The sequence below is a fragment of the Paecilomyces variotii genome (genome assembly GCF_004022145.1).
Source record: "Paecilomyces variotii strain CBS 101075 chromosome Unknown C8Q69scaffold_5, whole genome shotgun sequence".
NCBI classification, from domain to species: Eukaryota; Fungi; Ascomycota; class Eurotiomycetes; order Eurotiales; family Thermoascaceae; genus Paecilomyces; species Paecilomyces variotii.
Genome location: NW_021167144.1, coordinates 911854 through 934034, shown reverse-complemented (window position 1 = coordinate 934034; position 22181 = coordinate 911854). Strand labels below are relative to the sequence as shown.

Genomic DNA, 22181 nt, shown 5'->3' with positions numbered 1-22181 from the left:
GTTATGCATCATTGCTAAGAGGTCACGGTATATATATATATTCGGCGACTAGAGATGCAGGGCTTTTTCCAACCATAACAGAAATGCTCGTTTTCGCGTCAAGATTTCTGAAGAACCATCACTCATATAGATATGAGAGTTGCAAAATCCCGATGATGTGTTTTTCTTCTACTGTCTCATTCCACACATAGGAAATGTCTCATGTCCACCCAATATTCTGATCAAAATTTTCAGCTACTCTTTCTCTGGCTCCAGTCTGGATTGTTTGACCAGAACTAGTACTTCAGGTCCTCTGGTCTGATTCTGTACAGTTTTGCAGAGTTGTCTCCTTCGATTCTTGCAATTAAGTAACCATATATCATCGACGCATCTTGGATGAATCTATTCCACAGTCACGCAATATCCCTTGATATATGTTTTCAGCGACAGAATAGACCTGGGTAAAGAGATCGAAGAGGTTGAGAAGGTACAGCATTGCACATGATAAAAATCTTACTACCAGTGTGTCCGCCATTTTACTTCACTCTGTCGACACCAAGTACGTGGAAGGACAATACTGACTTACTGCCTGAGCACTTCATGATGTCCGTAGAACGATCTCGTAATATCATTCCGGCGTATCACTATGTCATCAGTGCATATCATATCCCAGGACATTAGGTATGCAGCAGGGATCGCAGTATCCTCTTGTAAGACAGAACCTTGCATAGACTCTATGAGCATACGCACTTTTCGATGTTTTTATTAATTCTTCTTCTCTGCTCCTGTAACTAATGCCTATATATAAAGCTACCACAGAACTATCGTTGGAAGAGATGACATCGGCTGGAATCTCGCTTCATGTTAAGTCTTTGGTGTCCGTAAAAAAGGAAGTCATTGAGATGATGGGATAGGAAACCCTAAGCGTTCTCGCCACCTTCACGTTTCTTCCAAAATGAAGCCTTCTTCATCAGGCCCTTAGTTACCGTACCGAGCTGACTCTTTCCGAATATAGGCGCTAGGTCATGGGCAGCACAGATTTCAATCCTTTCCTCCCTCTCCATCTTGCGTTGGACCAGGTCACGTAAGCCCGACTATATCTGGAGCAAGGTATGGGAGGCCCAAGTAAAATTTGTGTTCGGTGGCATTGAGACGCCGCTGAGCTTCTCGATGAAGATCTCTCATAAAAACCGTCGCGTGTTGCGGAAAGAATCGACGGTTAAGATAGATCTCGACGGCTTTTGCCAGTTGACCAAAAAGGAGAATCTAACGGATCTAGTGCTGAAGATCGCCTCGCTTCGACTTGCCCCCGGTTCCCATATCTCTAGAAACTCCTTTTGATAAGGTCCCCTGTGAAGGGCCCAAGTCCAAACGTCTTTTGACAAGACGAACTGGATGGGCCTTTTGTTCTTTGTGAGGGCCTCGACTATAATCCCTGTAAGGCTCCTCTCGTTGGAAGCCTTACTTTCGATATACCCTTCTGGAACAGACGAGTTAGCAACGTACAATATCAAATGAGGACTGATTGTAAGGGTCTTCATACCAATCAAGTAGCCTTTGGAGAAAGCTTCGCGCTTACCACCTCCAAAATCGATGATGACTTTCTCTGTTCGTATGAGAGGATCTGTCGGTGCACAAAGTGTATGTCCATGTGATCTGTCAATCGTCCGTTTGTAGTAGGTTTCTTGATATTATAATTATAGAATAGATCCTACTAGATCACTAGGATCTAGATTCTTTGTATGCTATAAGAGATAAATATGGGTTCAAACCCTCCCTAGAACTAGCGTCAAGCAAGCAAATCAAGCAATCTGGCAATCAGCTAGGTAGTTCCAGGCTTTCCTTTCAGGTCTAGGAGGCCGAGAATGTCGGAAAATCTGGGATTATCTGCCTGCATTTCAGAGAGAAATATTTTCTCTCCTGAGCATACTTGGGATCTTCTGTGGTCTCATAAATGAACTACCATAGCTGTTCAGATTCGCCTTCTGAACCCTATAGAATATTGTCTTATAAGTCTAATTTGGTGGGGATGAAGAATACTGGTGGATATGATTAATGAAATAAGAGATGTGAATCGACGACTTTTAGATTCTCCAGACCTTTGTGAATGAGGGGGAAGCCCTGCCGTGAATGAGCCATTGAATGAGAAGTTATACTTTAACAAAGTGGAATACTGGCCAACCCATGGAAGTAAATTGTCTTCTTCCCATTTCGCAGGCTGGTCGCCTTCGGTTACGTCTTCTTCTTTTTGCCAATTCCACGAGCATGTTTATTGCGCTTCTTATTCACTTCCTGCCACAATTTTAATTCTTCCTCATTTGGTGTCAATCCAGATTGTTTTATCAAGTCTAGCAGGATACGATCACGTTCGAGGTCTTTCGGCTTTATGTGAAACGCTCTCTCGAATATAGGTGCAAGATCATGGGCGGCGCAGACACGAAAATCACCACTTCCGATTTGTCTTTTCACCCGACGTTCCAACCGTTCGTTAAGAGTTTCTTCAATAAGAGCACCGAGAGACTTCGTATCTTGGAGTTTCGTCGCTTTTAGTTGAGTCACCTCCTCTGAGGTGAAATACGGCGAACAGAGATATGAGCTATCTATGACACTGTCGAGACGTGCTTGAGAAGCTTCCTCTTGGAAATGTCGCAGGTCATAAAGAAAGACGTGGATCTTGTACCAGAGGAGTTTATTTGACTGGAGATTCTCGATGCTGTCATCCGCGGTAATCGGGGTCCTAGTTGGCCCGTGAGCGGAGGCAGAAGACATATTACAGATAGAAGTAGGAATCAAGAATCTGACGTTTGAAGGGAATGTACAGAAATACCCAGTTGAACTCGTTGGAAACGATCTGATCTTGGAGCCTAAACTCTACAAAACCCGCCTTTTTCTAGTGTCGGTCAGTTCTGTTACCATGTATTAGCTGGTAGTTTACGTCAGAAACACCGGGCAACAGCGAAGGCCAGTTTCCTTAGGAAAGGTACATGAGCGGAGAATTCCGTAAAGCAAAAGGAGTCGGTTAAATAGGCAACCGCCATCGACATATTATTCTCTCAAAGTCAAGAAATCACTGCGGAACTACGTATGATAGAGAGACAATTACAGCTTGTCCTTGTAGTTCGGACACTAAGGTACCCACGTATCCCCTTCAAGATATATATGTGTAACTATATACCAGATATTGAAGCTTAGATTGAGGAAGAAGCTCAGACCTTCCTTTTGACCAACCCTCTGAAGAAATCAAAGCTGTTACTGTCGCTCTGCAACTGCCACACCCTTCCCGTGGGCCGGTCCTGCCAACCAAGCTCCTCTGCGAGCAACAATCCATAATCCCTTGTAATTCCCTTGATCCGGGCTCGAGCGCCACCTTCTTCCTCAAGCGTCACGATCTGATTCATGTGCAACCAATCACTGTAATACATATCTTCAAACGTCTTGTCGAAGCCCACGCGCAGGAAGCGGGCGTAGAGCTCTTCGAACACAGTGAGGATGCGAGCAAGAAGTTTCTCTAGAGTGATAGGTTCCGCTTTCCGACTCTTCAAGAAGTGATCCACCACAGCATTCAGCGAGGTGGTCGGTGACGCGTTGGTTGCGTTCAGGCCGATACCCACGACGGCAATGTACTCTTTAGAAGTGTAGTGGGAGTTGACAAGAATACCGCAGATCTTCGTGTAGCGTTTTTCGTCTGCACGCTCCGGGTCTAGAGCATCTGATGAAGGGAGGAATCATTAGAATACAAGCAACGGAGAATGTAGATAAATATAAGGAAAAGGCTTACAGATGTCGTTGGGCCATTTTAGCTTAACTGGCATATCTTCATAACCCTTATCATAGCTCTTGATTCCTTTTACCACAGCCATAGCTGCCAGATACTGGATGAGAACGATTGGTGCTGACTGAACCTTCTCTATTGGGTGACGTATCACTGTAGAGAATATGAGTGCTCCGGCTGGCGAGACCCAGACATTTGAACCTCGACCCCTGCCCGCGATTTGAACTGTGGCAGTAGCAGTAAAACCAGTGGGCAAGTGGTTAAGAAGTTTTGGATTCCTTTCGCTTGTCAGTGATTTCCACAAAGAATTAAGACAGGAAGATAAGCTCACTTTTCGAGTATGGTGCTCGTGCTTGTGATGACCTCTCCGTACAGGATCTGAGAACCAAATTCCGAGAGAGGTTCTGAAGACTTTGACCGGTAGTGCTGCAGATTGCTGAAGAAGGCGTAGTGGTTGAAATAAGGCGTGGCCTTTGAAGACGGAAGTTCGTCGTGAACAACGACATGCTTGACGATTTTGTTGTAATCGATGATGCCTTCTACAAGCTCTGCGGGCTCTTCTTTCGCTTCCTCTTTCTTTTCGACTTCTGGAAGCGATTCTTCCAGCTTTCCCATCTTCCAGACATTGGGAGCTTCAATGAAGAACGTATCGTTCTCATCCTTCAGATATTCCCGTCCGTCTTCCTGGGTGATGCTCTCTCTCAGAGACGATAAGAGCTCACTAGTATCTTCGGAACGAAGCGCGGACAAATGAAGAGTTGATAATGATGGAACTGTTGTTGTCTCCTGAGTGACCTGAAGGCCTAACTTCGCAAGGCATGCTTTCAGAAAGTCTGTTCGAGCCTTGTCATCTTCCGCCAGAGCATCAACTACTTTAGCATACTCAGGCCCGCCCGCCTTTTTGTCTAGATTCACGGCCGCAAACCTGCCAAATGTCAGTTACCACATGATTAATTCAGGTAGGTCATACGAACTCTGGATGAGGCCCTGTCAATATCGCCGCTCCCTCGCCAACTTTGCAGTACACTACCGCTGCTGCTCCCTCTCCCGGATCTACGTTAAGCTCCTCGGAGTAGCTAGCCAAAACTTCAACTCCTCTATCAGCGTACAGAGGCGCATCCACAAATACGCCTCCTCCGTTGTAATACGACCGGAACACGTCAGGGACGGTGCCAGTGCTTAGGGCCGTTTTTGAGACCTTCAACTCGGCCGCGCGAGCTCCCGCTTCACTGTGATAGACGAAACCAGGAAAGGCACAACCTCGACAAGTCCCAGGGAAGAAACCTAGTTCTCTTTCACCAACGACCTCCATGGTCTTGTCCCCAACCTCAAACTCGCACCTCTTGGTTCCGTAATAGCCACCGGCACAAAATCCCAGGTAGGCGCCCCCTGTCTGGACAAAGGTGGAAATTCTTCTATTGCCCTCACCATTAAGTACTCTGGAATACCCCAGATCGGCACCACCAGGCATAACGAACAACGCGCAGCTGGAGGTCCATGGCTCCTTAATGATCATATCACTGGTGACTGGGGTGACGGCATAATTTGAAGCTAGAAGTCGCCGCAAAGTGTAAAGACAATGCCGAACGGACTCCACCGTGGATCCATTGCCTAAATGACCGTTAGATAGTTAATACTGATGAGTGTTTGATAAAACAAACCAGAATAGACCAGGACGTTGAGCTTCTTGGAAGCCAAGTTGGCATTAATCGCGGACATTTTTCGTTCGTTCGGGAGCGGGGATAGTATTTAGGTATCCAAATCCCGAGCGTTGAGAAAAACTGCAATTCTATCCCTTTCAGACCTTGCGCTGAGAAGGCGAGAACGACTGCACGATGTCCAAGAGCGAAGGATACACCCCAGTAGTTGCGTCAAACGACGACGATGAGCCAGATGACTGGTAAGCTTTTGGTAGCTGAACAGGCTGGCGGAGCTTGAAGTTGTAAAACTAACGCTCCGAGTATCGCAGGGACAAGCGAATCTTCAGCACCGGCTGCGCAGGTGAGTCGTGCTTTAATCTGACAAGTATATTCTCTGTTCTAACACCGTAAAGCCGAACAGCTTAAGATGAATGATTGTTACTACGAAAAGAGAGATTGGAGAGCCTGCAAGAAAGATGTGAGTCTCAGATTTTCTCCCCCAACAAATATCCCCCGAGGCAGGCCGAACCTTGCAAGTATCGATCCGTGACGCCTCGGAGCTTTACATGCTTGGCTAGTAGTCGGCAACCAGCCCTGAGAACATTTAATAGGTGATCTTACTGACATAAATACAAATACTGCTGCTAACGAATTATTCATATCCTGCAGATGGAAGCATTCCGCGAATGCTGGAAACGTCACGGAAATGACCAGAGAACAGAATCCAAAGATGTCTAGCACGACAGTGCATCCAAAAGACTTCAGCGACGCAAACATGCAAGCCCGCGAAAGTCCTATAATAGATTATCTCTGCTCATACCACAATAACCTGTACATTAGATAGCTGATTAAATGACATTTTCTGCCACTCTTAACGCCTCTCTGTATATCACGTGATATCATATCGCGCGAGAACTAGGACCTCGAGCTTTATCGGTGCTTGGTCGCGTAAACTATTTCCAATTCAACAAATAGACTTGAATATGTCGCCTGCCGCTCTCAGCAGGTCCATCTGGGGCGCTGAGGTGCTTAAGCCTTCTAGCAGGCTTTTCCTTACCTCTCGCTCGTTCAGTTCTCGATCTTTGGCGACAAGCTCCGGCAATGGTTTGGGTTCGATCAGAGCCACCTGTGGTAGCAACCACATATACAGTCGTTCAATAAGCTATTCTACACCATTCCGACAGGAACAACGATCGTCCCCTTCAGCTCCAGCAAAACCTACGAGCCCAGCCCCAGCATCGACGATTTCTGCTCCTTCCACCTCCGCATCGAACTCGCGCGCCACCAAAGTTGCAGCGCCTACCCCTTCCCATCCTACGACGGACAATATCCAGAAAACAGGACTCTCGGATAGACCACTGGAGCTCGAGGTACAGCCAGAAGAGAAGGTCGATTGGACGCGATCATTCCACGGTCTCAGCGCAGCTCCATTCCCCAAGGAAGTCGCGGATATTTTGCTCGCAGAGACAGATCCCGAGGAAGTCGAGATCAAACCAGATGGCATTGTCTACCTGCCTGAGATCAAATACAGACGGATATTGAACCGTGCCTTTGGACCGGGTGGATGGGGTCTCGTGCCAAGGAGCGAGAGCATCGTGACTCCGAAGACGGTGACGAGAGAGTATGCTCTGGTGTGTAACGGACGGTACGTGTGTTGTCTTGCATTCATTTCCTTTCCAGCGCGATATAAATACGGGAATCTAATTGTCCTGCCTTTTTAAAAGTCTCGTCTCTGTCGCTCGCGGCGAACAGGATTATTTCTCCCCGGACGGAATTCCCACTGCCACCGAAGGCTGCCGTTCCAATGCCCTAGTGCGATGCTGTAAGGATCTCGGTATCGCTAGCGAATTGTGGGATCCTCGATGGATTCGCAAGTTCAAGGCGAAGTATACGCGCGAGGTGTTTGTCGAGCATGTGGTTACCAAGCGGAAGTCGAAGATCTGGATCAGAAAGGATGATGGTGTCTCATATCCGTGGAAGGAGTCGAAGTGAGACACCTTCTTGTCCGCCATGTTTTCCTGATATGTCCATGAGCAAGCACCATGCGGGTCGGAGGTATCCATAGCAGGAGCTGTGCGCCTTATCCAAATCCGCGTCACGAAGTTCATACGCTACACAGCCTGTGGGCCCATAAGTCGTGAGATGACTCTTAACTGGCCTCGCCTTTCTGCTATTCTACTAACTAGATTATGCTGCTGTGGCTTGAGATACCTCAATCATGTGATATCAATCTCCATTCTGAAGAATTTCTTTGGACCTTAACGGTCCTGATGTGTCCATAGTCTGTACTATATTACGATATCGCAAAGAAGAAACAGTTATGTATCATTATCACTGAATTGACCTGCAATGTCAAGCATGGCGAAATCTAATGTAAATATGATATCTTGTTCCCTTATTCCCACACGTCAAGATTCGTCATAACATATTCAGCATATCTCCAAAAAGAAAAAATCACACACAAAAGTCTATAATATTCTTGCTTTTCCTTTTTCGCTCTTGTCCCAGAACCAGCAAGGGACAATTCTTCAAGAAAAGGGCATTTCAAGGAGGAAAAAAGACAACGGTAGAAAGGATCAAAAAGAAGATATGGGACAAGAAAATCTTAGTAAGAATTGGTTAAATGCTGCTCCAAAATGATGCGAGCGAACCGCTTCAGATTGATCCGGATTCTGAAGGCGGGTTCTGCGAATGAGACGAGTGGCTGGATATAGCGCTGCCTTGAACAGGTCTTCTGGCAGAGGGTACCTGCAAAGAGGGGGTTGGTGCGGTCTCGGTAATGGCAGGCGTGGACTCGTATGGACGACCAGGCTGGGACATGTACTGCTGCCGATACGGATGACTCGGTCCTTCTTCAGCTTGGTCGTAGTAGGTGCTGTATTCCTCATATTCTGCGGGTGCAGATATAGCGGGTGCAACGGCGGCACCTGTTCCAGGTCGAGAGGTGGTGGTGCTCTTCTTTCGTCTTCCCGTAGAGACCTCGCGAAGCAGACCAGTGGTTTCGTTGGTGTCGGCATTAGGGCCACCGGCCGTGCTGCCACTTGCAGCACGATAGAGGTTGTCGTCTTCTGGACGTGCTTTGTCTTCACCTGGCGCTCGAGCGGTGAGGGCACTAATAAATGCAGCATCAGCGTCTGCCGGAGTTGCGGCACCTCGATGCTGAACACTACTTGTTGAGTTGCCGAGATCAATTCCAGTGGATTTTGCTTCGAGTATTGGCGACTCCGTAAGTGACTTCAGGTCCTTCAGCTGGCTCTTTGGAATCATACGCCCAGCCTCCTTGTCCTGGGCAGCCTTCTCGCGATATGCTTTAGCCTGCTCATCGGTGACGCTGACTGAATACGATGGGTTTGACGGATCGCCCAAAGCAGCCCCGCCACCTCCAGGGCCGTAGATCGGGATTTTGCGAACAGCGACAACGAGTGCACACATGAACTTCGAACGGCGGGTGGCGCGGATGCTTTCATTGGACCAGTTGGACTTGTGACGGATTTCGACCCTGAGCTCAAGCTTGTCCATATTGCCTATCCCGAGAACCTCAACGTCCACATCCGGCTGAAAATCACGGTAGTTTTCCTTGTCCCGCACAAAATTCTCCATCTCCTTCTTCAGCAATTGGACATCGGCAAAGCTGGTACCAAAGTCGACGGTCAAAGTGAGACGCTCGCGCATAGCATCCGAGCGTGTGAGGTTGTCGACCCACAATGTGTTCAGGACGATATTCGGGCATTGGGTAGTCCGCTGATCATCGATGCTTCGGAAAACTGTGAATAGAAGAGAGATCCGCTCGACAATGAGGTCTTCGTTGTTGATGGTCACACGGTCGCCAACATCGAACGGATGTTTCACGAACAAGAAGATACAGGAACCGAGGACCTCTTGACAAGTTGTCGCAAAGACGAACGAAAGAGATAGCAGAGAAGTGGCACCTGCAGCGATAACAGTACCAAAACCACTGGTCACAAAAGATACTAGAGACTATTAGCTATAACTGCGAACTGAAGCACAGAAAAACAGAAAACTTACTGAATACCAGGACCATGATGATGAATGCCACCGTTAGGAGAAGGTTATCGAGGACATGAATCGCTTGGTCGACATCATGCATACTTTTAGCGAGCGATTTACTGGTTCTTCCTAACTCAGTAACCGTGAGAATCATCTCCTCCAGGCTCACGTCGCCGTTGCCGTCACGGTCCAGAATAGCGAAACACTCGTCAGCCTCTGCTTGTCTTTCAGGACCAAGGACTTCGACGATATCCTCGAGGGACAGCGTGTCATTGCCCTCCACAACGAAAGACATCCAGATACGTCGAGCAAGAGCCTCCGACGCCCTTTTCCGCTCTAGAGCCCTAAGCACGATCGAATGCGACGAAGAAACATTGAAGAGTTGTTGTCCAGTGATTTCTTGTGCGACATTACCGAAAGCTGCAGTCATCTTATCACCAATACGTCCTGCTGTATATCCAACATTTCGCATCAGGCGAAGAGGTACCGTAGCACTGAGATGTTTGGAGTGTTTGCCTTTCTTGGTCGCCAGGAGCGAGTCAGAAACGATTTCATCCTCTTCTCTGAATTCTTTACAGAATTCAGGGAAGAGTTTCCGCGATGCCTCATACAGCTCTCCCAAGAGATAGATGTTATGCTTCGACGCTCTGATCCTGAGGTCAAATTGCTTCCGGTGATAGCTGACGGAGATGAGCTGGACAATGAGCTTCTCTCCCAGAAAGATTATACTGCAGACGAGGAAACCGAACAATATATTCTTGATCGTCTTCTCCCATGACTTCGTGCTAGTGTCATTTTCCCTTTTGTTATCAGGGTTGAGAGTCATGATCTATGTCCCGTTAGCTTAACTGTCGGATACGACTAGCAGTATTCCCTAACATACCGGCAGGAACGTCACCAGTGAGACGATGCACCAAAACACAAGTGACATGGGGATCTCCAAAGCTCGCAAGATAAGCGCATATTTACGCGTTCCCGAACTGACAATGCCACAAAGAAATTGGAAGACATACGGCAGGGTATGCGACACCAGCTTGGACGTCCACAAGCTCAGCCAGACTACCTCGATCCAAGTGAAGAACCAGACAATCTTGACCCCTCCGATCTTTGCATTCTGTCCTACATCCGTGGCTCCAACAATGATTGGGACCGCAATCAGCAACGCGAGAGGAGACACATAGATGATATATCTCGTGACGACTGAGAAATTCAGGATGGCCGTATACATTCGCCCCAGGCGGTTCAGAGAGCCATCTTGCGGATCTTCCATGTTTTTCGCATCTTTGTCGGCCAGCCTTCTGCGCCGACCTGGGCCTTGATGAGAAAGGTCTCCCTTCTCATTGTTCTCGAACGGGGTCGAGAAGTCAGAATGAGGTTCATAGCTCGTATCTTGTTGTGTCCGCGTCTGCCCTCGACTGGAAATGTTTGAGAGAGGAATATCAATTGTCGCATCATTGGGGTTGCGACGGTCTTCCGAAGCCATCTCCGGTATTTGCTGGAATCTATGCGAAGATGATCGCTTGTAATGTAGACGGCCCGGCAGCCCGGACATGGGTGCAGAACCAACTGGGGAGCGTAAAGTTATATATTATGCCCAGGGATGCCCAGAAGGCGTCGAAGTGGAGTTGCAACTAAACGGTATTCCCAGCTATAGAGAGATCGTCCGCCAGTGCACACGACGGGCTTTGGCCGGCTCTATGGCTGGTGCGTCGAGCGCGCGTGGGGAATCGGAACGAAAGTCGTCTCGAGCTTTTTTGGCCGAGTGTTACTAAAGAAAGAATGGATTGTGCGTCACAGCACGACAGTAGGAAAGGAGAGGATTCCTGAACAGGGCAAGGAGAAGAGCAAAGAACGAGTGTGATGCAAGAAAAGAATAATAATCAGGGTACTCCAGTGCCTAAAAAGAACATCTCCAGAATGACGCTTTCCGGTGTGTCCTCATTAAGCGCCTGAGGGGTTACATCCACTCTAGGGCAAAATTTCTCCCGTTCAGCAGCCTTCTTCTACTGTAGCTATGTTTCAACTTCCTTGGGTCCAACGCCACATCCCCCAGAAGCGAATCATCCCTATCAGCGCGCCCCAGGGTCTTAACGGCCTTTTGTGTCTGTCAGATCCCCAGAACCGTTCCGTCGTAGTGTTGATGCACACGCGCTTCCGCGCGAACCTTTCAATGCTCGACAGAGTTTGCGGGGAATATTCCGCGTCAGTGTTGCGAGCGGAATCTCACATTATTGCATCGTTCTGTATGGTAAGCGATCAATCCCCTCCTAGAAGCTCGAGTGATGGTAAAAAGAACCGATAGGCACCAAACACTGTGTTGCTGGATCAGGGTCCCATTATTGAGACCCCACACGACTTGGCCATTGGTCACTTGCGTGGTCTGGCATATCCAGTTGTCACCAGCTGGGCAAGCTCTGCAGGCAGATCTATCGATCGATCGCGCGATCAGGGCGGAAACTCAGATCAGATTCATTCTCGTCCGTGGGCAGGGAGGCCCTGGTGTCTTCCCGAAGAGAAAGAAGCATGAAGATCGATGTCTGCCGCCCATGTCAATCATGTCCCTTACAGTATATGTACTGTACCAACATGTATACGCTCCCGTCAGCGCGGATTCTGAACAGGATGCACATGTGCTAATGACGCCTCACGGTGGATTTATCCATGCGAGTTCCCTGATGTCTACTTGCGCCTCCCGTCTTGGCAGGGACTTCGCTTCTTCTGACCCCTTTTCCGTATACACGAACTTCATTCAGACCATATTATTCTACGGAGTAGAAGTATGGTAGGGTACAAGACCACAATGTGCGGAACATAAGACATTCGGAAAGCACCCACTATGTACTACTGCAAACAGGTTGGCTATGTCTATCAGTGGAGAAAGTTGGCCCATCGCGTAGACGCGATTCTGCTGTGGCAAGCGGTTCGCAGCATGTTTCGCCGATGACACGAAAAAGGGCATCGCTTGCTCCACACTTCAAGCCCTTAACTGGAGAGAAAAGAACGAACCTAGTACGTGCGGTCTCAAACTTAAAATGAACTTTTCTGACGACTCCACCAGGAGGCGAATCACGCCAATCTGCTTACTGCAACAAGCGACAGGATCTTGGTCAAAAAGATCGTCATTTCAGGTATGCCATTTAGGATGGTAAGGTAATTGGCGGACTCTACCTTCACCTCTCCTTTTCCGCGGATTGTGAGGCTGCTATCTTGTATTATTTTATTTCCCCTATTCTTCAGAATACCTAGTGCGGCTGGACCGTCCAGTTGGACGCCATCATCGACTCTTGTTCCGTGGTATGTACATACATCCTTCGACCAATAACGCATACGTGTGCGAATCCTGAAACATCCTGGGAAAATAATCATAATAATCACCTGGTTCCCTCGCTCTGTTTTGCTTACTCATCGATTCAACTAACTAGCTAACTAGTCGGAGTTAATCAATTAGAGCGAGTGGAGGTTGGAGTGGTGAAAGAGGATAACGAATCGTGCCATAGTTAGCCATTTCTACATCGAAGAGACTTCTCGAGCACAATCGTGTATATTAGACACGATGAGTGTTCCTCTCTTCTTTCTGCCAAAGCTAGAGGGTTCTCCATTTTCATTTCTCGATGCTTGAATAAACTCCATAGCTTGAATAGTATTCTTGAACCAGTTTTTCTGATGTCGTCCACCATGCTAGTAAACATTACTGTAGTCTACCGCCCATTCTCCAGGTCGTGGGGTCTCACCGCCTGCTCTACTGGCGGCAAAAACCGGGGTCAATGCATCATTCATCATCCCAAGAATGAGACTACGAATCACGGTTTGACTAACTCTTACCCTTGTGAAGTCAAACAATACCTAGACATCAGCAAAGTCCACCGCTGTCCAGTGACAAATTTATTCGATGTAACCCCATTCTGAAAAGTAAGCTTTTGCTAACCTTCATAATATTTCTCATGCATTGCCAAATGTGAGTGAATCGTCGCACACAGAAAAGAACTCTCTTCCTCTACAGCAGCAGAACAAATTGATCATTATTGGTACTATGATGGACTCTTCATGACGTAGAGAGACAGTCTTTTGGAATTGTTGGTCCACTCCAACTTCCGGTGGGTCCGGTAGATGAAATCTGGACATCAAATAAAGCGTTGCAACAACTTCCAACAAAGTTCGGGTATGAGGATCTACCCTGCCCACTGAGTGACGTTTCCAGTCTACTGGGTCAATCGCGGCCATAGCTCATGAGCAAAGCAGAATGTCGAACGAGACTGGCTACAGCCTTGATGTCGACTCGATTATGTTACGATCTCGATGTTGAGAGGTCCCTAGTTTCCGGGAGTACAGAATATGTGCAACTTGGTCGATCGGAAGACTGAAGACTACGATTTGTCTTTGGCAAATCGACGTAGATATACACTCAGCATACATAAGTTATCACCTTTTAAGAGGTTGGGACAATTCTATTTAGGCTTTCCGGGACAGCCGACAGTCATTGCGCGACAATGATCAAGAGCTAATCGCAGAAAGTGCTATACTTATGGAGTACCATCCAATGCCCAGAAATAAGATCAAACCTAGAGTAATGAAAGGGCCGAACAATCCCATGATTTTCATACCGTGCCATTTGAGATTGGTCCTCCGCTTCCCCAGCCGTGTCGTGCGTGTTAGGGTTGGGAGGTATTTGAAGTCAAAGAGCGTCTCGCCGCCGAGGCCGTCCTTCCGATATATCATTATATCGCGTAGGTATTTTCGATACCACTATACGATAGTATCCTCGACGTTAGCGAATGCTCCTTTACAAGAGGTGAGGGGTATATGCTATATTATGCATATATATATCAGGACATACTTCAATGATTTTTCTGTCAAGGAAACCACTTTTTGGTTTCATATATGAGAATATAATCACTCCGAAGCAGTATCCATATATGATTATCCGATAGTACAGACTTGATCGTGGAATATCCAGCTCGTCAGAGAGGTCCTTTCCATTGAGTAGTCGAGTGATCGCTTCCAGGAGCTCTTTCGACACATATAGTGGCGGAGTATTCTCGAGACCGAGAATGATATTCTTGGCTAAGATTTTCCCAGTTTCAGACGGATCAATTTCAGAAACAAGCAGCGACTCCATCATGGCTTTCGCCTTTTCTGTGTTCTCCCATGCTTCTGTTGGTGTGCCCATGTAGTAGGCAACCAATCTCCATAACGCTATATAATCTTCAATTTCCTGCTTTGAGAGGTAAACACCTTGGCGTGGAAGACCCATCCACACCACGTTGCTGGAGAAGATATTAATAGTCGCAATGCAATCGAGGTCGTTGATAGGAACACCGTATTTTTCCTTGTCGTAATAGTCCGGTTGCTGTATCGCGAGGTTCAAGATTCTAAGGCGTACGACTGAGTGGAGCAATCGTACTCGAACAGATGAGACATGGCCCTCTCCCCCAGGCTTCATTGCGTTTACTGACCCGGTGACATCGAGAGTATGCTGCACAGTTTCTAGAAGTCGACGTCGAACCACTCTCGCACTGAAACCTCCTGTGCGCGAAAGGGTTTCCACGACTCGAGGCGCACCCCTAAGTTCGGGTTGATGTTAGTCGTCTTCCTATTCAATATTTGAACCTTTGCCAGTTCCATACATCCCACCAAGTAGGCTTTGAAATGCAAGCTTCCGCAGAATATTAGCTTTCGTCGATTATCCTCAGCCTTGGACAGAACAAGCACTTACTGCGATTATGATAGGTATTGCATATCGATAGAACACATCTTGACCTCGCTTGATTTGCTCCCAATCCACCCATTCCGGGACCGTATTGATTTCTGTCCAGAATTCTTTTAACTTGGCATTTTTGTCAACATTGGCACTTAATAGTGCATATATGTCTCGTTTACAAGGGTTCTTGCTTGTATCGCTGGGACCAGACGGCATTCCATTGATTATATCAACGCATTCATCGGCGAGTTTATCCCATGAGACGGTCAGTGGGCGTAGTTCTTCTGATGATCTGTGTAATTCAGTCCATCGGAAGCTATGGTCCCAGTGGTGGTATTCGATTCTGTTGTTTCCTTTTGGGGATTTAGTCCTCGCCATGGCTGCAGTTAACACTGAAGAAGATATTACGAGCAAAGATCGAGACAGGAGAATACAATCATGACTAGTTATATAATTTTTTATCTTGAGACTAGTATTAAGATAGAGATCACGATATATGCATAACGCAATGCCCCGCAGGACAGCCGCGGACCGGATCGGTAAATAAAAATGATCGATGTATTAGAAATCGGGTATAGCGATATCTTTATAAAAAAGGCTTGATAGTTTAACATGCATCCCGATTACTTTGGAAAGCAGTTATGCAGCTAATAAAGTCTACTGCGCATATGATCCAAACAGGCGATGATGGCTCTCAAGCGTCAAACTAACTCAGCATGCTAACTACCTACCTATTAAACTGCGTAATCATCAGTAGATACCTATCCTGTGCTCCTTAACTACCTATCCTAGTATTTTTTTAGCCAAATCTTATCTTTCTTCAGATCCCGAAAATGGATCCCTGACGTGTCCGACCGGGTCCATATATTAGCTACTTTAATCTGATTGACAGAGGAGACAATCGGAGCTGATGATTTCTATGAGTCTAGACCTATTGCCAACATTAGGTACCTATCCATTTTCAAACCTTTCAATATGACTTATCGTATTTTGTCAACAGACGGAGCATCTATCTATCTGCCAGATGTTAGAAGCCTCGAATACAAATTATGCCCAGAGGTCTCGCCGTCCGGTGCCATCTCCGCTATTTTAGCTACTCCGAGGATCTACTCCAGCACCCGGCTGTTTATAGCATTTACTCATCCACCTGCAGACATCCTAAATTTCAGACTGCTGCCCCGGCACGGCTCATCAATGCATCTATGACTCGTCACCTGGCGTTAGCAAGTATACGTGTAGACATGAGTGGCGGAAGATGCATCCTCAATAATGAGCCCGGTATTTTCCGGGTGCGGTGAAAGCGGGAAGAACCCCGAGAACCGAAGATAGAGACAATTGACAACACTTCAAACACCCTTAAGTACACTGGACAGGACCTCTGCGTTATATTATTCGCTATCCCACAATGCATCCACCTGGAGCCAGTGGAAATTGTGTACATGAGAGGGTCTTCCGCCGATAAGATGTGCATCTGCAGTAGGGATGCTTGCTTGTCTTATCTCTTCACCAAGGAGTAAATCTTCGATACAAGTGTAGAGGATACGGAGAACATGCTCTTTATTGAAGACATTGTTTCGCAACCCATCATAGTCAGGGAGATATCATTAATAGCAGTGGAAACGCCATTGTATTATACCTATAGAACCTGTAACTTGGGCTCTATTCACATTGAAATGACCTATGGAACCCCTCCTTGAAATGGAAGCAGATGCAGCTTCGCTAGAAGCTGAGCCTGAAAATCTATTCGGGGTAGCATATATTTGAGATACATGATGTGATGGTGCTGGTGTCGAGTGTCTGGTGGATAGACACTGATGATGCCGGCGCATAGAACGGGCCACATCGTGGCTTCTTACCATCGCATGATACCTACAGGAAGTGGTCAATCAAAAGTACAGTGAATGGACCGTTGATATGAACATACGTTTCATACACGACAAGAGCGACAAGCCTTGCAGTTCGCTGTTATTGGCCCGCCGTTGAGTACTGAATGCGAATCCCATGTTCCCGTTCCGGGTTGCAGAAGCACCCTCTAGGTAGACATATCTAGTTCGGACCATAAGTTCGACGGAAATGACGATCACAAGATACGCCTAGGAATAGACGGTATCGACCGGGGGTCGACGGAGATGTTGATATTATCTACCCCGTATACATCCATCACGCTCACTGTTTCATCGTCAACCTGCGACTTCAATCCATTTAAGGGGCTTATTTTTGCTGATCACCCTTAACGTTGTCGCAGCAGGATGTCACTCGTAGCCTTGTTTTTTCTTTTGATCTCCCTTTTCCTCAAATATTGTTCCTTGAATACATATATTTTACAAAGTATATTAACTACTAGTATCTAAGCCAATCATGGGGCAGCAATGGAGCAACCTATTTCCTCCAGCGCCTCGATTTACCGAGGAGAATCTCTCTGACCAGAAAGGAAAGGTATGCGCCATATCAGCGAAGTTGCAGTTCTACATCTGCTATTCAGAGAAGAACTGACACGAGACACATGGCTAGGTCTTCATCATCACAGGCTCAAGTGGAGGGATAGGAAAGCAACTAGCAGCCATCCTGTACGGACGAAATGCCACGGTCTATGTAGCGACACGCTCGAAACAAAAGGCTGAAAGCGCAATCTCCGAGATCTCACAGACTTATCCCGACTCTAAAGGCCAGCTAATCTTTCTGCACCTGGATCTCGGTGACTTGACCACGATTCGGAAATCGGCCGAAGAATTCCTCAAGAAAGAATCTCGATTGGATGTTCTCTGGAACAATGCCGGCGTCATGGTGCCGCCAGCAGGATCAAAAACGGCACAGGGATATGAGCTGCAACTGGGAACGAACAATATTGGACACTTCCTGTTCACGCATTTTCTCCGCCCGGTCTTGAAACAGACTGCAGAGTCGTCTCCGAAGGGGTCTGTCAGAGTGGTGTGGGTGTCTTCTAGCATGGCGGAGATAGCTCCGAAGCCTGCTATTGATTTCTCAAATATGGACTACCATCGAGATGAGAATCAATGGAGGAAATACGCTCGAAGTAAAGCCGGAAACGTCCTCCATGCGTGTGAGTTTGCCAGACAGGTAAAGAAAGAAGGCATAATCAGCGTGGTAATTCCACCCTCGTTTTCAAGATCATCATGATCATATTATCAGTTATTCTGACGGTATCCTTGCAGAGTTTGAATCCAGGAAACCTGATTACGGATCTGCAACGCACAATGCCTAAGTGGCAATTAATATTTGTTGTGAGTATATGTAAATTGTCTTCCCTCCCGAAGTTTCTCCTGCTATTATTAACTTAGACTGACCTGAACTAACTACTCAAGAAACTGATCGCCCATGATTCCAAATTCGGAGCTTACACGGAGCTATTCGCTGGTTTACATCCGGAAATAACTGAAGAAAAGACAGGAAGTTGGAGTACGTAAACATCGCATGGAGAACGACAGCTGCCCCTTTTCTTCTAACCTTTTCTCTTTATTTACAGTTGCGCCATTCGGGCGATTATCCACTGCTAGGGGGGATTTACTAGATCCAGCCCTCGGGAAAAGGTACTGGGAATGGACAAACGAGCAGGTTCAAACTTACCTGTGAAGAGATAGTGTTGCGCGAGATGAAGCAAATTACATATATCTACTTTATGCACTCGTTCGGAAGTATCCAATAATCTCTGTAATAACGTAATTTATTCAGTCCTCTGCAAGAATTGGCAGCTATACAGACCGTTAAATGACAGAAGAATAAAATGAGCCACAGATAGCGAGAGGCTGTTCCTTATGCGTCAGGATACGATGATTTTCCACTTCTTGAGATATCGCATGCTTCACGACTAAGTATTTTCCATTTGCAAAATTGAATGGCAGAGCTGAAGGGCAGCTGTTGCATGCGCAGGTGGAGCGAGCTTGGTGGTTCCTATACTGGTCCTGTGTTTTCCTTCGATAGATAGATAGGGGTAAGAGTCTAGTTGCTGTTTCAGTTGCGGTGTTGGTTTCGTGATGTCAATTGAGGGGGAGGGGGTTAGATATGGATCCTGTACTTGCTGGTGATCTTGACCCGTGCAGGATCATGAGTGGTGGTTGTCCGCGTGGCGTCACCAATGTTCTGTCAACGTCAGATATTATACTACACATGTACTAAGGTCCCTGCGAACGGAGTGAGGTTGGATGCTCTAATGTTTGTTGCGGACGATGATGCGCTTCTAGATGATATTGATTAGTGATCCTGGTGATATATAGACCACAACCGAAGATATATCCCGTCTAACCCTTACACATGGCCCGAAGGAAAATACATACAATGCATGGAAGATATGTACATACAGCCGGTCGATACACATGTCCTGGCTGCTGTAATTCCATCAACCCCCTTCCCACAAAAAAGAAAGAAAACAAAATAACCGATTCCTCTTGACGAATGCAACGCCCTCCAGTCGCTTAGCAGCGATGAACCCAGGAACTCCATAGCCAAACCAAGACGTTGCAAAGTAAATCTCGTACCGACGTAAGGTTGGACTTTGAATCCGTTTATAAGCGGTAATAGTCTCAACGAATATGGAAAAAGAAAAATAAAAAAGAAAATAAAAATAAAAGCCAACATCATACATCATGCATCACAGACGTGTCTCAATGAATTGCAGCAGTGATCCGTAACCGGAAACGCCACGCCGTAAAAGCACCTCACCGGGAGGCAAGGCTGTAGATGACCCCTGTACCAGGAACAGATAAATCAAGATTCTGATGCTGGTGCAGTAGATGGCCCATCATGTTGCCTCGTTCGTATTCTGAATCGATCACGGAGTGGAGACGTGAGCCAGTTTCGTCGGTTTTCCGTCTCTTCCGCAGTCTCAGCATTTGCACTGTCACGGTTGGCCTGTCGGAACCGTCGTAACGTAGCAATCCGCTCCTCTACGGACGCCTCTCGCATCCGTCGGACATTCAGCGTATTGTGGAAGTATGAGGACAAGCGATTGTGTCGCGTGTTCGGGACATCTGCTGCTTGCTCGGCGCCCTGATGGTCCACAGGAGCCGCGTTGTCCCCGTGTTCTGTTTCCGGGCCATCTTCCTCAGCCTGTGCAGGGTTGAGATCGATACGGCTGAGGCGTATTAGCAATTGACCGCACCATTTATGCCAGGATATCAACACTTACCAGAGCGGACAGGTTCCAGACACATTGACGAGCCACGGATCAACACATTCGGGGTGGAATTGATGGTTACAAGGCAACACTCGCAGATCTTGTCCTTTAACAAAATCATCCGTACAGATCGGGCAGGAATAGTTCCCAGATTCCTGGGCGTTCTGTTCTGGGCCAGAGGAGCCGGTCGTTTTGGCGGCGGCCTGAGGCGCCTTCTCCACATCAGTCGACTTCGTCGCATCCGCACCGGATCCAGTCATCTCGATAGCTTCCTGACCCGAAGCAGATTTCCTTCCTTCCGGAGAAGCGTCTCCTCCCTCCTCTTCACTGCCCGATGCCATTTCGATATCTGCTTTGGCGGGATCAGATGCCTCGTAAGGATCACCAAACTTGACTATGGGTATCGTTTCCAGCATAGCCCGTGCTATGCCTCGTGCTCTGCTCTGCCGTGGTCGACCTGCCGTCCTTCTAGGGCCATATCGCTCGGGATGTCGATGGGCACGAACGGCTCCGGTGATGATGATGCATAGGAAGAGTGCGGTGATGACTCCGGTGATACTATAGAGGATTATCATGGCTACAGGCGTGGTTGGCAATTGTTCAGCTAGATTTCCAGAGGAGGACGAACCATTATTGGGGCTTCCAGTATCCCCGTTGTCCCCAGAGCCGCCGGACGGCTGAGCCGTGCTGACCGTCGACATGTCCGGCACTATACTGGTCGAGCCACTACTATTCCCTGAATCAATGTGTTGCTTGATCTGGAGGCTGCTGTCCGAGATCAAGACTGTGAAGATGTTCTGATAGGAGGGCAAGGAGGCATCCGCGGTGAAGTTGCAGTGGTTCGACTGGGAACTATACAGCAGGATGGCAGCGGCTTGGTGGGATGTGATCACGTTCGCGACGGTCGCGCCAGGGCCTATATTTCCAGGGTAGGCGGAATTATCACAACTGATATACGCGATTTGACCACTCTTCAGATTTGCGGAATTGGAGGCATCGACATTCACTAGATCTCCTGTGACGCCGAACTTCTGGTTGGCCCCACCGCTCGTCAGCATCGATCACATCTCCGAGGTTTCCCTCCATCGGGGAACAAACTCACTGTGAAGCTACTCTGGTCGGAGGCGACGAGCGACCGGGTCAAAGGTGCCAAATCGACCACTGACGGAAGCTCAACCTGTGTGCTGCGCAAGTTGAATCGAAGGATCCCCGTCCAGACAAGATCCTGCGAGTTATTGGACGGAAGGACCGTGACAGCCGACAGACTCTGGGCACGAGTGACAGAGACAGTAGAGAAGAAGAGCAGCAGCAGCAGCAGTAGACATGATATCGACGGCGAGAGAGTGAAACGGGACCGTCGGCAGCTCATCGTGGTTATAGGGAAGGAGAACAATGAGCTGACGATCGACTTACGGTGCCCGGTGGGCGGGATGACGGCGAACCGTCGGGTCGTGTCTCTCTGCGTTCCCCAGCAGGCCGCCTTGGTGGTTCTGAGGATGAAGCCGAGCCAGCGCAACCGAGTGCAGACGTCAATGCGGAGAGCGATCCGTCCCACTGCCGGAGGGACGACTGTTATTCGTAGGGACAACTGGGATCAACCGGCCGTCTGCTCACTTTGCTCGATTTTTTCTGGACGGCGCCAGCGTCTCGATGAGCGCTCGAATCGCCGGGGGGCCGAAGGGCAGAAGTGTGGAGGAGTTTATGTCAGGCTCACAGTCTCACTCAATCAACGGTGGAGCATCCGCCGTGCATCCGGGCGATCTGGAACAGGGCTTGTCGGACGAGGGGGAGACTGGTGTCACCATGAAACCCTCGTTTTATGTTGTTTGACCTTTTGCGCTGGGAATGTTTAATTATTGATTGACAAATGAATAAATGAATGAATGAATTAATTAATTAATGAACAGATTGTGGGAAGAGAAAGAAGTCTTCGAAGGGCGGGGGACTACTGCT

The 22181-nt window shown here is 47.7% G+C and overlaps 9 protein-coding genes across 9 annotated transcripts; 4 read left to right on the top strand and 5 right to left on the bottom strand.

Moving 5' to 3' along the window:
• Positions 1-1958: 1958 nt before the first annotated feature.
• C8Q69DRAFT_466890 (hypothetical protein) lies at positions 1959-3009 on the bottom strand. Its single transcript, XM_028630586.1, has one exon. It carries the CDS (start codon positions 2746-2748, stop codon positions 2212-2214), a length of 537 nt encoding a protein of 178 aa, XP_028485295.1. The 5' UTR covers positions 2749-3009; the 3' UTR covers positions 1959-2211.
• C8Q69DRAFT_261883 (biotin holocarboxylase synthetase/biotin-protein ligase) lies at positions 2854-5651 on the bottom strand. Its single transcript, XM_028626701.1, has 5 exons — positions 5413-5651; positions 4726-5362; positions 4083-4676; positions 3758-4029; positions 2854-3688 (listed from the first exon to the last, which is right to left on the bottom strand). Exons 1-5 carry the CDS (start codon positions 5468-5470, stop codon positions 3186-3188), a joined length of 2064 nt encoding a protein of 687 aa, XP_028485294.1. The 5' UTR covers positions 5471-5651; the 3' UTR covers positions 2854-3185.
• C8Q69DRAFT_506981 (hypothetical protein) lies at positions 5587-6129 on the top strand (the record flags this gene model as incomplete). The annotated part of the gene is made up of 4 exons (XM_028632846.1): positions 5587-5651; positions 5721-5752; positions 5805-5869; positions 6061-6129. 4 exons carry the CDS (start codon positions 5587-5589, stop codon positions 6127-6129), a joined length of 231 nt encoding a protein of 76 aa, XP_028485293.1.
• A 245-nt stretch (positions 6130-6374) lies between these two features.
• C8Q69DRAFT_444548 (mitochondrial genome maintenance MGM101-domain-containing protein) lies at positions 6375-7383 on the top strand (the record flags this gene model as incomplete). The annotated part of the gene is made up of 2 exons (XM_028629005.1): positions 6375-7036; positions 7116-7383. 2 exons carry the CDS (start codon positions 6375-6377, stop codon positions 7381-7383), a joined length of 930 nt encoding a protein of 309 aa, XP_028485292.1.
• Positions 7384-8046: 663 nt separating this feature from the next.
• Positions 8047-10951, bottom strand: C8Q69DRAFT_486619 (putative mechanosensitive ion channel; the record flags this gene model as incomplete). The annotated part of the gene is made up of 3 exons (XM_028631920.1): positions 8047-9362; positions 9418-10228; positions 10283-10951. 3 exons carry the CDS (start codon positions 10949-10951, stop codon positions 8047-8049), a joined length of 2796 nt encoding a protein of 931 aa, XP_028485291.1.
• A 413-nt stretch (positions 10952-11364) lies between these two features.
• C8Q69DRAFT_498444 (hypothetical protein) lies at positions 11365-12900 on the top strand (the record flags this gene model as incomplete). The annotated part of the gene is made up of 6 exons (XM_028632299.1): positions 11365-11647; positions 11702-11876; positions 12254-12408; positions 12458-12527; positions 12646-12693; positions 12830-12900. The coding sequence occupies exons 1-6, from the start codon at positions 11414-11416 to the stop codon at positions 12898-12900; spliced, it is 753 nt and encodes a 250-aa protein (XP_028485290.1). The 5' UTR covers positions 11365-11413.
• Positions 12901-13662: 762 nt separating this feature from the next.
• Positions 13663-15636, bottom strand: C8Q69DRAFT_466865 (hypothetical protein). Its single transcript, XM_028630585.1, has 4 exons — positions 15113-15636; positions 15024-15052; positions 14234-14960; positions 13663-14142 (listed from the first exon to the last, which is right to left on the bottom strand). Exons 1-4 carry the CDS (start codon positions 15473-15475, stop codon positions 13891-13893), a joined length of 1371 nt encoding a protein of 456 aa, XP_028485289.1. The 5' UTR covers positions 15476-15636; the 3' UTR covers positions 13663-13890.
• Positions 15637-17288: 1652 nt separating this feature from the next.
• C8Q69DRAFT_466861 (hypothetical protein) lies at positions 17289-18714 on the top strand. Its single transcript, XM_028630584.1, has 5 exons — positions 17289-17533; positions 17609-18202; positions 18271-18339; positions 18421-18514; positions 18582-18714. Exons 1-5 carry the CDS (start codon positions 17456-17458, stop codon positions 18686-18688), a joined length of 942 nt encoding a protein of 313 aa, XP_028485288.1. The 5' UTR covers positions 17289-17455; the 3' UTR covers positions 18689-18714.
• A 1105-nt stretch (positions 18715-19819) lies between these two features.
• C8Q69DRAFT_486617 (RING finger domain protein) lies at positions 19820-21597 on the bottom strand (the record flags this gene model as incomplete). Its single annotated transcript, XM_028631919.1, has 4 exons — positions 19820-20186; positions 20241-20805; positions 20857-21259; positions 21331-21597. The coding sequence occupies 4 exons, from the start codon at positions 21595-21597 to the stop codon at positions 19820-19822; spliced, it is 1602 nt and encodes a 533-aa protein (XP_028485287.1).
• Positions 21598-22181: the final 584 nt, after the last annotated feature.

What these genes read in the sequence shown, in the direction of transcription:
- C8Q69DRAFT_466890 (XM_028630586.1), bottom strand. Translation starts at nt 2,748, where the DNA reads ATGTCTTCTGCCTCCGCTCACGGGCCAACTAGGACCCCGATTACCGCG.
- C8Q69DRAFT_261883 (XM_028626701.1), bottom strand. Translation starts at nt 5,470, where the DNA reads ATGTCCGCGATTAATGCCAACTTGGCTTCCAAGAAGCTCAACGTCCTG. An exon ending in CAACGTCCTGGTCTATTCTG is followed by an intron (nt 5,363 to 5,412) that starts GTTTGTTTTATC and finishes ACGGTCATTTAG; the next exon opens with GCAATGGATCCACGGTGGAG. An exon ending in TTGACAGGGCCTCATCCAGA is followed by an intron (nt 4,677 to 4,725) that starts GTTCGTATGACC and finishes GACATTTGGCAG; the next exon opens with GTTTGCGGCCGTGAATCTAG.
- C8Q69DRAFT_466865 (XM_028630585.1), bottom strand. Translation starts at nt 15,475, where the DNA reads ATGGCGAGGACTAAATCCCCAAAAGGAAACAACAGAATCGAATACCAC. An exon ending in CAAAGCCTACTTGGTGGGAT is followed by an intron (nt 14,961 to 15,023) that starts GTATGGAACTGG and finishes ACCCGAACTTAG; the next exon opens with GGGTGCGCCTCGAGTCGTGG. An exon ending in TTGACAGAAAAATCATTGAA is followed by an intron (nt 14,143 to 14,233) that starts GTATGTCCTGAT and finishes ACTATCGTATAG; the next exon opens with TGGTATCGAAAATACCTACG.
- C8Q69DRAFT_466861 (XM_028630584.1), top strand. Translation starts at nt 17,456, where the DNA reads ATGGGGCAGCAATGGAGCAACCTATTTCCTCCAGCGCCTCGATTTACC. An exon ending in AAGAAGGCATAATCAGCGTG is followed by an intron (nt 18,203 to 18,270) that starts GTAATTCCACCC and finishes GTATCCTTGCAG; the next exon opens with AGTTTGAATCCAGGAAACCT. An exon ending in AGTGGCAATTAATATTTGTT is followed by an intron (nt 18,340 to 18,420) that starts GTGAGTATATGT and finishes TAACTACTCAAG; the next exon opens with AAACTGATCGCCCATGATTC.